Source organism: Papaver somniferum, chromosome 9, assembly GCF_003573695.1.
Source record: "Papaver somniferum cultivar HN1 chromosome 9, ASM357369v1, whole genome shotgun sequence".
Lineage (NCBI taxonomy): Eukaryota > Viridiplantae > Streptophyta > Magnoliopsida > Ranunculales > Papaveraceae > Papaver > Papaver somniferum.
The window spans coordinates 28,327,903-28,341,007 of NC_039366.1; the positions used below are offsets into that span (position 1 = coordinate 28,327,903).

At 37.9% G+C, this 13,105-nt stretch overlaps 2 protein-coding genes across 2 annotated transcripts; one reads left to right on the forward strand and one right to left on the reverse strand.

Moving 5' to 3' along the window:
• The first annotated feature begins 317 nt into the window (after positions 1-317).
• On the forward strand, positions 318-884 carry LOC113307817 (low temperature-induced protein lt101.2). The gene is made up of 2 exons (XM_026556273.1): positions 318-518; positions 654-884. Exons 1-2 carry the CDS (start codon positions 438-440, stop codon positions 735-737), a joined length of 165 nt encoding a protein of 54 aa, XP_026412058.1. The 5' UTR covers positions 318-437; the 3' UTR covers positions 738-884.
• Positions 885-3,260: 2,376 nt separating this feature from the next.
• On the reverse strand, positions 3,261-4,657 carry LOC113314050. The gene has a single exon (XM_026562828.1). It carries the CDS (start codon positions 4,583-4,585, stop codon positions 3,407-3,409), a length of 1,179 nt encoding a protein of 392 aa, XP_026418613.1. The 5' UTR covers positions 4,586-4,657; the 3' UTR covers positions 3,261-3,406.
• Positions 4,658-13,105: the final 8,448 nt, after the last annotated feature.

Sequence of the window (13,105 nt, forward strand, 5' to 3'; positions counted from 1 at the left end):
ATAAGGGTCCACTTGATTTTCAAGGCAGCAGCACCCACTCGGCCACTCCCAACCTCCAAAATCTGCCGGATTATGCCGGTAATCGGACACCCACCCGCAAAAATCTGTTGGGCGGATCGGGCTGGTGAATTGGATACCAAATGCTCGTTTAACATGTCTATGGGCCGTGAACATTACAACGGTTATACTTATAACCAGACCCTCCCATTACTCACCTACTCCCCCGGCTTAGCTTACACGTGTTAGCAACTGAGCAATACGTGGCCCGTTACACTGCTTTTGTCAGACCACATTTGTCTTCTCCCATGCAAAGAAGACCCGTTGCAAGCTTAATTTGATCATTTCAGATCTTTCCCCATTCTCTAAACCTCCCATTCCTTAATCAACTTCTTCTCTCTTTTCTTCATCTACATAGATCTCATAATTTGATTGAAGATATGGGTTCAGAAACATTTGTAGAGATAATATTAGCAATACTTTTACCACCAATTGGTGTCTTCCTCCGTTATGGCTGTGGAGTAATTACTCGAAACCTTTCCTTATTCTTACATTATTTTATAAGCTCAGCTAGAGGTGCAATTTCCATTTCCAAGCATATATGTTTGATGAGATTAATGGGTGTGTGTTTTTTTTGTTTGTTTGATTTGTGGCAGGTGGAATTCTGGATTTGTTTGTTGTTGACGATATTGGGATACATTCCTGGAATTATATATGCAATCTATGTATTGGTAGGGTAGTGTTCTCTCTTTGGAAGGGAGGGACTGAAATGATCATAGATGTTGTTCTTAATGTTGTTGTTGTTGTAGTGCTACTTTTTGTATTAGATCTATAAATATGAATGTATCTATCTTTGATCATTATTAAGGTTTAATAATTTTGTGAGATTCTTGGTGTTTTTCATGAACAAGATTACAAGAACAATCCTTAAGACTCAGTTTAGTCAGTTTGGGATCAAGGTATTAAGAAATGAACCAGAATGAGGTTCATTCACCGTTCACATGTGATGGGTCTGGTACATTGTCATGGGACTTGCAGTGAAGTATGGCGATAAGGTTAGAAACTGCTGCAAGGTGACCAAATAATTGTTTTATTTACACTTCGGCGGTGCACGTCATGCCATGTATGCTTGTCGTCATCGGGAAATAGTTGTGCAACTTGTGCATTACCAATTCCTGTGATGGTTTCATTGGTTTGTCCTTGGTGCAACCAACCATTGGAAAAATGTACGACCTCTTTTTTAGCTTTTTTTTTTTTTGTCTCGTTATAAGTCGGAATCACTTAATCGGACAGCTTTTGAAGTAATGTCATCAGTTGGCATGTAAGCATTAGATCTTTTCATGTTGTCCTTTTATCCTCCTGAAACCTCGGCTGAGAACCCGTGTGTAGTTTGATCTTGTCGTGTTTAGATGACCGGACTGGATTTTGGAATATGGAGTCAGGAAACAACACAAAATTGAATCCTGCCTTCCCTGGTTTCTTGTATCTAGTTTGAGTGACAGGCAATGTAAGAGAAGAACCTGGACTGGGACTCGAGTGACATTTTTAGATAGACACGATACTTGCGTTTGCTCGAGGCTTCTTACCTTCTCTGCTCGTCCGACTCCCGAATCATATCAGAAGAGATGCCCAGTTGACCATTTTTGTTTTTCTAGCATCTCCAATTCATCCTCGTCTGGCGCCTATGTGCCAAATGCACGGCTAGGATGCCATTTTGTCCCAATTATGACTCTTCCATCATCAATCACCTGGTAGTTCGGTAACCTCCTGATCATCAATTACTCTCAAATCTTCATTCAATGTCTATGTTATAACAGATTATTGCTCAGTTACAGGGCTCACAAAACACAGGTTCCTAGTATTATCTCGAGTAGGAGGGGCTACTAAAAGGCTCTCCAGCTTAACTCATTTCATCTCTGAGAGACTGCAGAGCATTTCAGTGTGTCCATCATTCTATCAGGGTAATGTTTTTGGATGCAGCTGGCAGAAGAACACCTTTTCATCTGGAGAAGGTGTCCTCATTCTCAAGATGCACCTCAAAGTCATATCATTTGTACCAGGAATCATTGCCATAAACTGAGCTGAGAAAACATGTATTCTGCGAACACAATCAGTTTCTCCAAAACTCTTCTCTAGGCTGTAAAATTCATGTACAGGGTCTTAAAATCTTTGTCTGGCAATCCACCATATTCTACAGCTTGCTCATATAACTACCTTGGTTCTGGAACACCAAAAATTTCTGCAGCAAATTTCATTCATACCCAGCTTCCCCTCTTCTGGTACAGCATTTATAGCTTTATCATACACCTATATCTCACGCTTAGCTGCCATAAACCTTCTCAAATTTCAGACACTGTAGATATAATGGCTTTAGAACTTCAAGAGGTGCATTGGCAACTGCACTTTAAAACAACTCTGTTTCCCTTTCTAGTTTAGATTTTCCATATCTCATTCAGAATTTGGAGAGATATGTGGACCGAATAGGTTGCATGAGTCCGTCATGCAGCATTAACATCTGAACCCGCTAATGACCCATCTGTTACCTTCAACACCACACCTCTTTCCCCGAATAACAACCATTTCACAAGGTACTTTCTCGGCATGAGCAATTTCTTGGCTTTCACACCACTCCTACAACAGAAGCCTGCCTTTCTTTTTGTATCCATCTCATTGATTGACATTAGTCTTCTGGCTAGCTAGTGGATTTTTCAGAGTAGGGTTACTAATTGGAGTTTCTAAAGGCTAGGCTAGCCTATATGGAAGGAAACAAACTTTCATAAACCATAAAAGGAATGTCAGTTTTATAAAATAAAGCTATGAGTCGAAATGATCCATGCAAATTAGGAGTTTCTCCACTAAACTTCGAGTGCAGGGATGAAAAGAAGGAATACACATAGCTAAAAGCCTAAAACACGATTCAGAACTCAAATTCAGCTTAAATGGACTCTATGAATCGACAACTTCAAAGATGCTTGACCTTCATCTTCACACAACAAAACATTATCTTATCATTTTCAGAACTAAGATTCACAAATCCAACACAATTTTACTTAAAATCAAGCCATGATATAGCACACTACTGGTCCAATACATGTGCTACTTGTTGTCTATAATGAGATAAATGAATCACGGAAAATTTGCGTCTTAAATAGAACTTAACAAGCACAAAACGAAAATGTTAAAGAGAAGCGAGACGTTAGTCATACAGGGGAAAGGATATTATGTCAATGTCACTCCAGAAACTTCAATATCTATATACCATGTAACTAATAAAAGAGTATCATCTTTACTTCCGATAAAGCATAAAACTACTACGAGTACTACTTAGACAGAATACAAGGGATAGGACTGTGCAACCTATAATTTGTAAATTTTCATTAATCTATAACATATTCATCTCATTAGATGCTTAAGAAGTACTAGTAGATAGTGAAGTTTGGTATACCTTCAATAGTTCCGGAGCATCTACCTCATATTTCTTCACATACTTCTCCAAGAAAGACTTCTCAGATATTCCAAACAATGATCTTAAAGAAATTTGTTTATCAATCTTTCCTTTGGAGACCAGAAACTGAATAACGACACATCTCGGCATAATCCTGTTCTTCAAGCTTAAACTCAAAACAAGTGGGTATTCAGCAATAAGCGATGGATTATAACCCATTTGATTCACAAAGTAATCCATTATCAACATTATCTTCTTCTCAGAATGTGTCATACACCTAGGATCTTTCTTGAAAGCATTTTGAATCTCTTCATCCGACCAACCCCATTTCCTGTAAGCACTCAGTTTTGTTTCCCAGGTCAATTTGCTCATGTTATTCAATGCCTTGATAGCAGTAAGAAATTTACCTTGTGAAGGATCAAAACCCATGCCCTTAATATCTTGTACAGTCTCCTCAAATTTACCGGTGCGTGTCGTAAGTACACATGGCTGATCAACAAGAAACGTAGCAACATTGGATTGTGGAACACCTTCATCTCTGAGATGCTCAATGTTGGCCACCAAGTTTTTTCGATACAGGTTTCCCGTAAGAAGCCACGAATGGCGTTTGATAATGGTAACTACATTCTTGTCACTGTGAACCATGTTCTTCAGGATTTCAAAGGAAACCATGATGTTGCTCCGTAATTTACGATGAAGGATACCTGTGGTACTAGAGACGACCTTGGCAAGGTCGAGTCCAGAAAGTCCTTTGGAGTTGAAATAATCAAGTTTGGGTTTAAGGGTTTTCTGAGGATCATTTGAGAGAACATAGGGATACTGACAAATGGTTTTAGAGATGTGTTGTTTAGTGAATCCGTAATTTTCAAGCAGATTAAGGACTGAATCTGGTTTTGTTGAGGTTTTGAAATTGATTTTTGTAGAAGCAGCAATAGCTTGATTTTCTGATAATCCACATGAATTGATCAGGTAATTGACCACAAATGATGATGAAGAAGAATTGTTGTAATTTGGGAAGGAACTAAAGTTAAGAAAAGAAAGAGATGAGCTACGATGATGAGTATAAAGAAAACAGTAAAAATGGTTTGTTGGTGTTGAACGAACTCCATTAAAATTCCTTGTACGCCGGAGAGAAGACAACATTGTCAAAGAAGATGAAGAAGAACGGAGCAACTAGGGTTTTGTAATGGCGAAGAGATCGGAATTTGAAAGAAACTGCTGAGAACTGAGAATGAACTGATGAGTACCGTCAATGTCGCTACTTAGGCCATGTCTTGGAGGCTTGGAGCCACACCTATCCAGGCCCATGTAGGAAAAATGGGAGGCCGCATTTTGGTGGCCGCATGGATTTACAATAGAAAGTTTAATATTTAGAATTTTAGTGGCAAGTACACTTTTTAAGTAACGCACATACCAAATCTATTACATCTAAACCTCTAAACCTCTACATAGATATGTAGACTCTGATGAAGAGCGAAAATTAGCTTGTATCAGAGCATCTGTAGCTGTGCAGGCATACTAAAAGTCAGCTAAATGTGCACCTTGGATAAACTCCCTATTTTTGCTGAAGTTATACCGGCAAATTATTAGGGCCGATGTGATCATGTGAGAATGCGCAAGGGCCTATATTATTGCATATATCTTCCTCTACTTAAGTTTCATTGTTTTGAGTTCGTACTAGAAAAGCCCAGAGCAATATCAGAAAATTGAGTAGGCTTTGATGCTATTTTTTCCCTGATCAAAAAAATAAAATAAGCAGCAGCAGAAGTCAGAAATTATTACTATTAGGCACTAGCTATCTGAAAATGGCATAATAAAAAGCTCACAGAATTAAGCACACTTGCAGTGTTTATGAGCTCTTTTGTTATGGAAAACAAGAGGTTACTAAGAAACCTCACTGCACAATTAGTTGGCCATTGCCATACGTAAGGTGACTAGCCTGAGGTTTCTTAGTTACTAAGAAACCTCAGAGCATCTGTAGACTAGTCAAGACTCGACTTTTCACAAAAGGGACTTTTACATGTTACTTGTTGGTGAGTTTCAGACTAAAAACTTCCCCCCAAAAAAGATATCAGAATATTTGTATGTATATCCACTATCTGCCTTTCAATCATGGCCTCCTGGCTAAAGAAAGCTCCCTGTGAGAAAGAAGGGAGTGGAATACATTAGAACAGGTCCAACTATATGCTAGAAGCAAATAAATCAACATTTCACGGGAACTGGAACCTATGAGTATTATGACTGTCTCTCTATTTAAGCAACACTGTTGCTTCTAGCCTCGTGTTAGACGTCTGTTTACGCGCTTTATCTTGTGAAAACATGAGGGGTTCAAAACCATTTATAGCAGAAATCCTGAAGTTAAACATTATTTTTAAGCTATAACGGGAAGGAAGATTAAACAAATCAGCAATATCTGGGAAAATCAGGCTAGAGCATGTTAACCACCGTGTATTAGAGGAACCCTAGCCTAATCACTTCTGGTGATAGTTCTGGAGTTCTGATTCCACTGTGTTGATGGTTATTGGTCATCCAATCAACATTTGGCAGTTCAGCTCCCGGTAAAGGTTTTAATGATAAACTTGCTAAGCAGGAATCCGAAGTAATACATGAAATGGTAAAAATAAATGTAATGGTACCTAACCTGAATGCATCTTCAAGCTCTTCGTTTCCAGGATCCACTTCCAAACCATCGGAAAAGGCTAAAAAGGCCTTAAGACGGTCTGGTCTTTCCAACAAGCATTTCGCATCTTCAAGATTGCATCGCCAGGCTTCATGGGGAGGGCGGAGGGCCCGAGAAAAAAATTACTAGAGCAATGAATCCATCACCAGGAAAGTAAAATACACGACACCCTAAAAGGAATAGGCTAAGAACCCAACACCTTCTAATTTTAAAGATTACAGGAGACAACGAGGAAAATGTGGATATGGGTGGTTTCCCATCTTAACTCTACTACAGGAACAACACTTTCTGCATATGAATTAAGCTAAATAACAACTTTTAAGACTTCAAAAACAACTGAGATGTATAATTAGAAGATTTAATACAGTAGATTTGCTTGAAATGTTTCTATAAACTACAAATTTACGAGCTTCATTGCATGGAAGTTTGAAACTGCTGAATGCCAACAGAAAAAAATATAATGACAGGAGTGTTACTGGTATGACATACATACTACAAACCTTATATTGATCCAGAACATCAAGCGATAGTTGCTTTACAGAAAGTCAGTGAAAAACTAATGAAGTCATTTTGGTCCCAAAATGTTGAAACACTATCCAAAATGTTGTGCCGAGAGGTTTATATTGTTACTCAAGGCATTCCAGGATCCGGCATCAGAAACAGAAACTACACATACAACAGAAGCTAATGCACAATAAACACAAAAGACACAGAGATTTACGTGGTTCGGCAATGGCCTACGTCCACGGGCAACAATTCACTTACTTCATATATCAGAGAATACACAATGCACATGACACTCAACACCCCTTCTTCTTCTTCACATTCTCAACTCACCTTCAACTCTCTCAGCCTTAAAGATATGAGAGGATCTACATCTCTCTAATGGAGACATAACTTCTTTTCTTTGTGAGGAGATGTTTACAACCTAAGGGTTTAGACAATATTGATGTACATGATGTAGATGCCTATAACCTAAAGGTTATGCCTTTATTTATAGGCTTACAATACTTCAAATGGGAAACCAAGCTTTACTCTAATTTAAGAAATCCAAACTAGCTAAGATAGGAAACCCTTGTTTAGATAGAAGTCTAAACACATTCCAAAAATCAGTAAAAACTGATTTAGGAAATCACACTGATGTTTCCTAAAAATCAAGCCAATATCCAACAATTCTCCACCTTGGCAAGATTTTCAAGACAATTTCAACTTCACTATTCTCGGATTTCTCCACCTTGGCATGAAATCTCGACATTCACCTTCCACGCCTTCATATTCTACTGCCTTCAATCACCCGGAGGTGCCAATCATCCGTAGATGCTTCAATTCCACTAAAAGACTTCAACACTTCACTCACCCATAGGTGCCAACCATCCGAAGATGTTTCACTTCCATAAAAGGACTTCAATACTTCACTCACCCGTAGGTGCCACCCATCCGAAGATGTTTCAATCCCTCATAGGGCTTCAATTCTCCAATCATCTAATGATGCCTTCATACTTCAATCATCCTAAAGATGCTGCACTCCCACAAATGGGCTTCAATTTTTCACTCATCCGAAGACGTTCCACTGGTACAATTTCCAAAATCCTTGTCTAAGGTTCAAATGTGTCAACCGACACCAACACACCGTATGGTGTTTCAAATCCCTTTTAAGGATACAATGTGCTTCAACATGTGCTTCACAAATTCAATCCCATAACAGGGCTGCAACTTTGTCTAAAGACACCAACATAGTAATGCACCTAAAGATGCTGCAAACGTAAGTCATTGATTTAGTTCAAGATGGACAATCTTAAACATCACCAATTCTTTCGTAACTTTTCTGATTTTTCAACAATTCCAGTTATCTATGAATTCCTGACGCGTCTTCAACTTCATATATTCGCACATGCACATATTCTTCAAACTTGCAAGATTCAATTCTTTGCACATTTGATTCAACTTGTAGGATATAGTCTTTGACTTCAACTCGCCACTTCACTTGTCAAATTTGAGCTCTTCCTCCATCCTACTTCTTCAAATTCCAACACTTCGTTTTTACATGTGAAGTTCAATATTTCATCACATCCAACTGTATGGTGTACCCCCCATACAGACGAAGTTCTCTTCAAAAGATGAAATAATTCATCCCTTACAAAGATGCAGTCTTTGTAAGTTCCCAACATCTGTGTGAACACATTCCAATATTCCAAATGTGGTGATATTCATGATATTTTCATATCTTCAAAAAACTAGAACTTTCTACTTCAACTCCAAGCTTGATTCTTTCTCCACCTTCACACAATGTTCGCAAAATCCTAAACTGCATGATTTTGCGTTCTTCAGATTCATACCTTAACTGCATGATTTAGTCTTCAAATGTATTAGATTGCGCACTATCTAACGCTTCTATTTCCATATTCAGCAATACAGATTTCCATTCTTCAATCCTTTCATCGCTGCAACCGCATTGGAAAACTTCTTCAATACTCCACCGTTTAAACAACTTTAAACCCCATGGAGTTAAATGGATCTAATGATTTCAGATTCTTATTCAAACTTCGGTATACACCGAACAACTTCAAACTTCTCAAGTTGCACCTAAGTACTTCAAACGAATGCTTAATATCTTCAACTTCAAACTCCAACTTCTAAAAGTCAGAAACCATTCCGTAGACGATGTAAATGATACATAAACATTCAAACACTCGGGAATCCTCCACATATTCTTCATCAACATTAGATCTTCATGTTCCAACATTCACGTTTGAACTTGAAACTTCTTCCTGTTTTCCAATGCTTTTTCTTATGAAAAAAAACAATTCAATTCAATTCAATTCAATACCGCATTCTTCAAATAGTTTGCGATTTCTTCGCTTAACTATATTCTTCACATGTAGTATTGTACCTTATAATTGTGAAGTGCCATAATGATACCTTGTTCTTTGCATCCAAGTTTTCGCCTCAAAAAACGTAACATATCCACATGACCAATCTGTTTTTCCACCACGGTCTTGCACTTCTTCAAATTGATGATTTCAAAAGGTAAATACCTTTAGTTCTCATATTTGTGGTGTTCAACGGTACGAGAAACTCTGCTCCTATAATGTGTGTAAACAACAAAAGCTTGCAGAAATTCAATCCTCATACATTTACTCTTCAGGTAAGTTACTCACTCAACACATTCAAATAAACCCTTCTTCAATCATACACCCAAGGTGTATATGCCAAAAATCATGTAGACTTCATCTTCAATCGCTTCTCTTCAAAACAGAACAAGAAACTACAGCTCCACCACACACAATATCTCCATATAGGAAATCTATTACCGCGTCCTCAATCGATCATTAACAATGCAATATGCTTATAGCTACCAGCTTCAAGCACTTCTTCATGAAATTAAACTCTTCACCTAGAATTTATCAACCTTCCACTAGTGCCCTCACAACACTAATACATTCAAACGATCAATAATTCTCACATGAAACCAACTAATAGGTTTCTCCAATCCTCGCTACACCATGCAACTGAGGCAAACTTGAGTTTTAATTTCTTCAATTCCTTTGACTACGTCAAGGACAACATGATCAGACTAATGACAACCGGTAACATTCACAATTGTTCCCCTTGGTACTTCGAACAATTCTAAGGATCTTTTACAAATTCAATTTTTTGCATCTTTAACTCTTCCAACGTACAAACCATTCAACTTGTAATTCAAACATGATTCTCTTGTTTCCTTGTAACTTGGCTTGCAAAACAAGCACATTCAAACGGAAAACCAACAAGGTATTCCCAAATAGTCCACAAAAGTCTCAAACAAACGAGGTAAAGAACAAAAAACAACCAAACACCTTTATCAAACTAGTTAATAAGGTTATGGAATTACTCACCCGAAGCTATGAAAAATACATAGGGTTTAATCCTCAAGAAGTATACCAACGTCAAATCCTTCTTTCATGTAGAGCTTCAACTTCAAAAGTGTATCAATCAACAATCAACGAATGTGAAACACTTCAAAAACATTCGTTTATGATTAATTGATACTTCAAACGGTCCTTGTCAAATCAGAAAAAAATCCACCTCTTCACCTTGATGCAATTCAAACGACCTTGTCTCCAAGATTCTTCACATGAGGCTATACAATGATTTTCTGAATTCCAAAGTAACTCTGATTTCAAATCGACATAACTTGATTCTACAATATGCCTATTGATGCATCTTCTTCTAGGCTTTTACTTCAATCTCCAAGTATGTCTTCTTCCATAAATCCTCCCACGTTTTCTGACGAAACTGTTACCACTTTGCACCATAGTTCTAAAACTGTCACCAATCTTCACCACAAGTTTTCAGAACTATCACGATTCTTTTACCACAAATTTCAGTCAAAAAACGTCACCTTGTCTTTGTGTTCTTCTTCAAATTTGACATCTTCTTTGATATCTTCACATACCGTTTCTGACCCAATTCAAACGAGCAAACCCTAGATTTCAAGAACCTAGACCTAAGCTCTGATACCAGTTTGTTGTGCCGAGAGGTTCATATTGTTCCTCAAGGCATTCCAGGATCTGGCATCAGAAACAGAAACTACACATACAACGGAAGCTAATGCACAATAAACACAAAAGACACAGAGATTTACGTGGTTCGGCGATGGCCTACGTCCACGTGCAGCAATTCACTTACTTCATATATCAGAGAATACACAATGTACATGACACTCAACACCCCTTCTTCTTCTTCACATTCTCAACTCACCTTCAACTCTCTCAGCCCTAAAGCTATGAAAGGATCTACATCTCTCTAATGAAGAGATTACTTCTTTTCTTTGTGAGGAGATATCTATCTTAGAAACCCATGGGCCTAGCTACCCTCGAAAACCGGCTTGCAAGGGTACGGTTGCCTAAGGCTTATAAGATTTACATTATGGAGGATCTGGGCGATGTGGGACTATTCCTAACAGTCTAAAACCTAAGGATTTAGACAATATTGATGTAGATGATGTAGATGCCTATAATCTAAAGGTTATTCCTTTATTTATAGGCTTACAATACTTCAAATAGGAAACCAAGCTTTACTCTAATTTAAGAAATCCAAACTAGCTAAGATAGGAAATCCTTATTTAGATAGAAGTCTAAACACATTCCAAAAATCAGTAAAAACTGATTTAGGAAATCACACTGATGTTTCCTAAAAATCAAGCCAATATCCAACACAAAATCTCAAAAAGAGAAAGAAAAAAATAAGTTATAGTCGCCTCGCTTTCAAACTTCTTAGGATTGGCATGCTTCATTATTCCATTTATGCTCCAGTCAGCATATGATGGAATAAGAGAAGTCACCGTAAAAAGAATCTCAAGACATCGACAATTACCGCCTAAAGCTGCGACTTCTATTGGCTTTAGTCCGTCCGGTGACAAGAAAAGGTTAATTTTCATAAGCCAGACAATCTCATAGTGTGCCACCGCTTCTTAACATATTTAAGAAACACGATGAGAAACTAAACAGAGGGTCAAGAAAGTGGCACCTTTCCAGAAAAAGGACATAAGAATCAAGACAATCATCTGATCATTCGTCTCAAAGTGGCACATGGGGATTTGTAAAGTCATATGATACGCTTATCATGTGTCACAATAAAAATTGCAAACAATTTCGCTCACCTAACTAGTAGCCAGTTATAGGAACTCCCTAATTCAAAGGTTCATATTCTAGTATTAGTATCCAGTTATAGGAACTGCGGAATGTCCCATCACCTCCACGGAAATATAGCACTTTCTTCGCTACTCAAGGGTTTCCTACATCACATTTGACTCGGGAATCACTTTTCGCCTAAGTGTAACATAGTTATTACTAATAACTAGAAGATCAAGGACCGTAACCAATAACCGTTTGTGATGGCTTAAGATCTATCCTTAAGCGAACTACCCAGGCATGTGACGCATACATTTGTTAAAAAAGATAAAACAAGAGACTGAACTTTGAACCACAACGGGTCTTTCTTAATTAGAATTCCAGATTACAGCATGTATAACAGAGTTTGAAGAGGACATAAAAAAGGAGAAAAAAATAGCGAACTGAGTTCTGCCAGATGAGGGAAGGTTGACGCACAGCAACTTTCCGAAAGGCAACTGCAGATGACTCTTGAACTTCTTCACACAATTTTACTCTGAAAAATATGAAAAACAACAGAAATGTCAGTATAACTAAAATATATGAATAATCAATGATAAAAAAAAAGATCTGAGTATGGAAATATGGATAACAAATGTTATTCGTTCATCCTTGCGAAGTAATGCCATATACAGTTGATTTGTGAGAATTTTCAATTGATAGTCGAATAGGAACGTACTCACGAAAATGATCGCCACTAACAGAAGATAAGCGAAGCTGAAGGACTACTTGCATACGTCCGCCCCATTAGCCTCCTTGCTGGCAGTACAGGTTTTTGTGGGATATCTTTTTCTCTTTACGTGCAATTTCCATTTACTGTCGTCTTCTACATTTCAGAAAGATTGGGGGTTTAAGGAGTCAATCATGTTCGGTAATTTCGGAATCGTAACTGCACCAAACAAGAGCTCGTTATATGAAAGTACGAATGACAGAAACCACTGGGCATAAACAACGATACAAAATGTCAACATAATTTATCAATACCTTATGGGCTCCTCCCCCAGAACTTTCAAATATTCATTAGTACTGCAACAAGAGAATATGGAATCATAAACCATGACTACCAGTAAGGAGGAGGAGGAGGAGGTTGGTGTAATTTGGGAAGGAACTGAGGCTAAGAAGAGAAAGAGATGAGATTTGATGATGAGTATAAAGAAAACAGTAAAAATGGTTTGTCGCTGAAGAATGGAGCAACTACGGTTTTGTAATGGCGAGATGTCGGAATTTGAAAGAGCCGAGTAGTGAGTGAACTGATGAATGAATACTGTCGGTTACACTACTTGAAACCTGTTTTGAGGCATACCAAAATGTTTCGAGGCATACGCTTTGCTG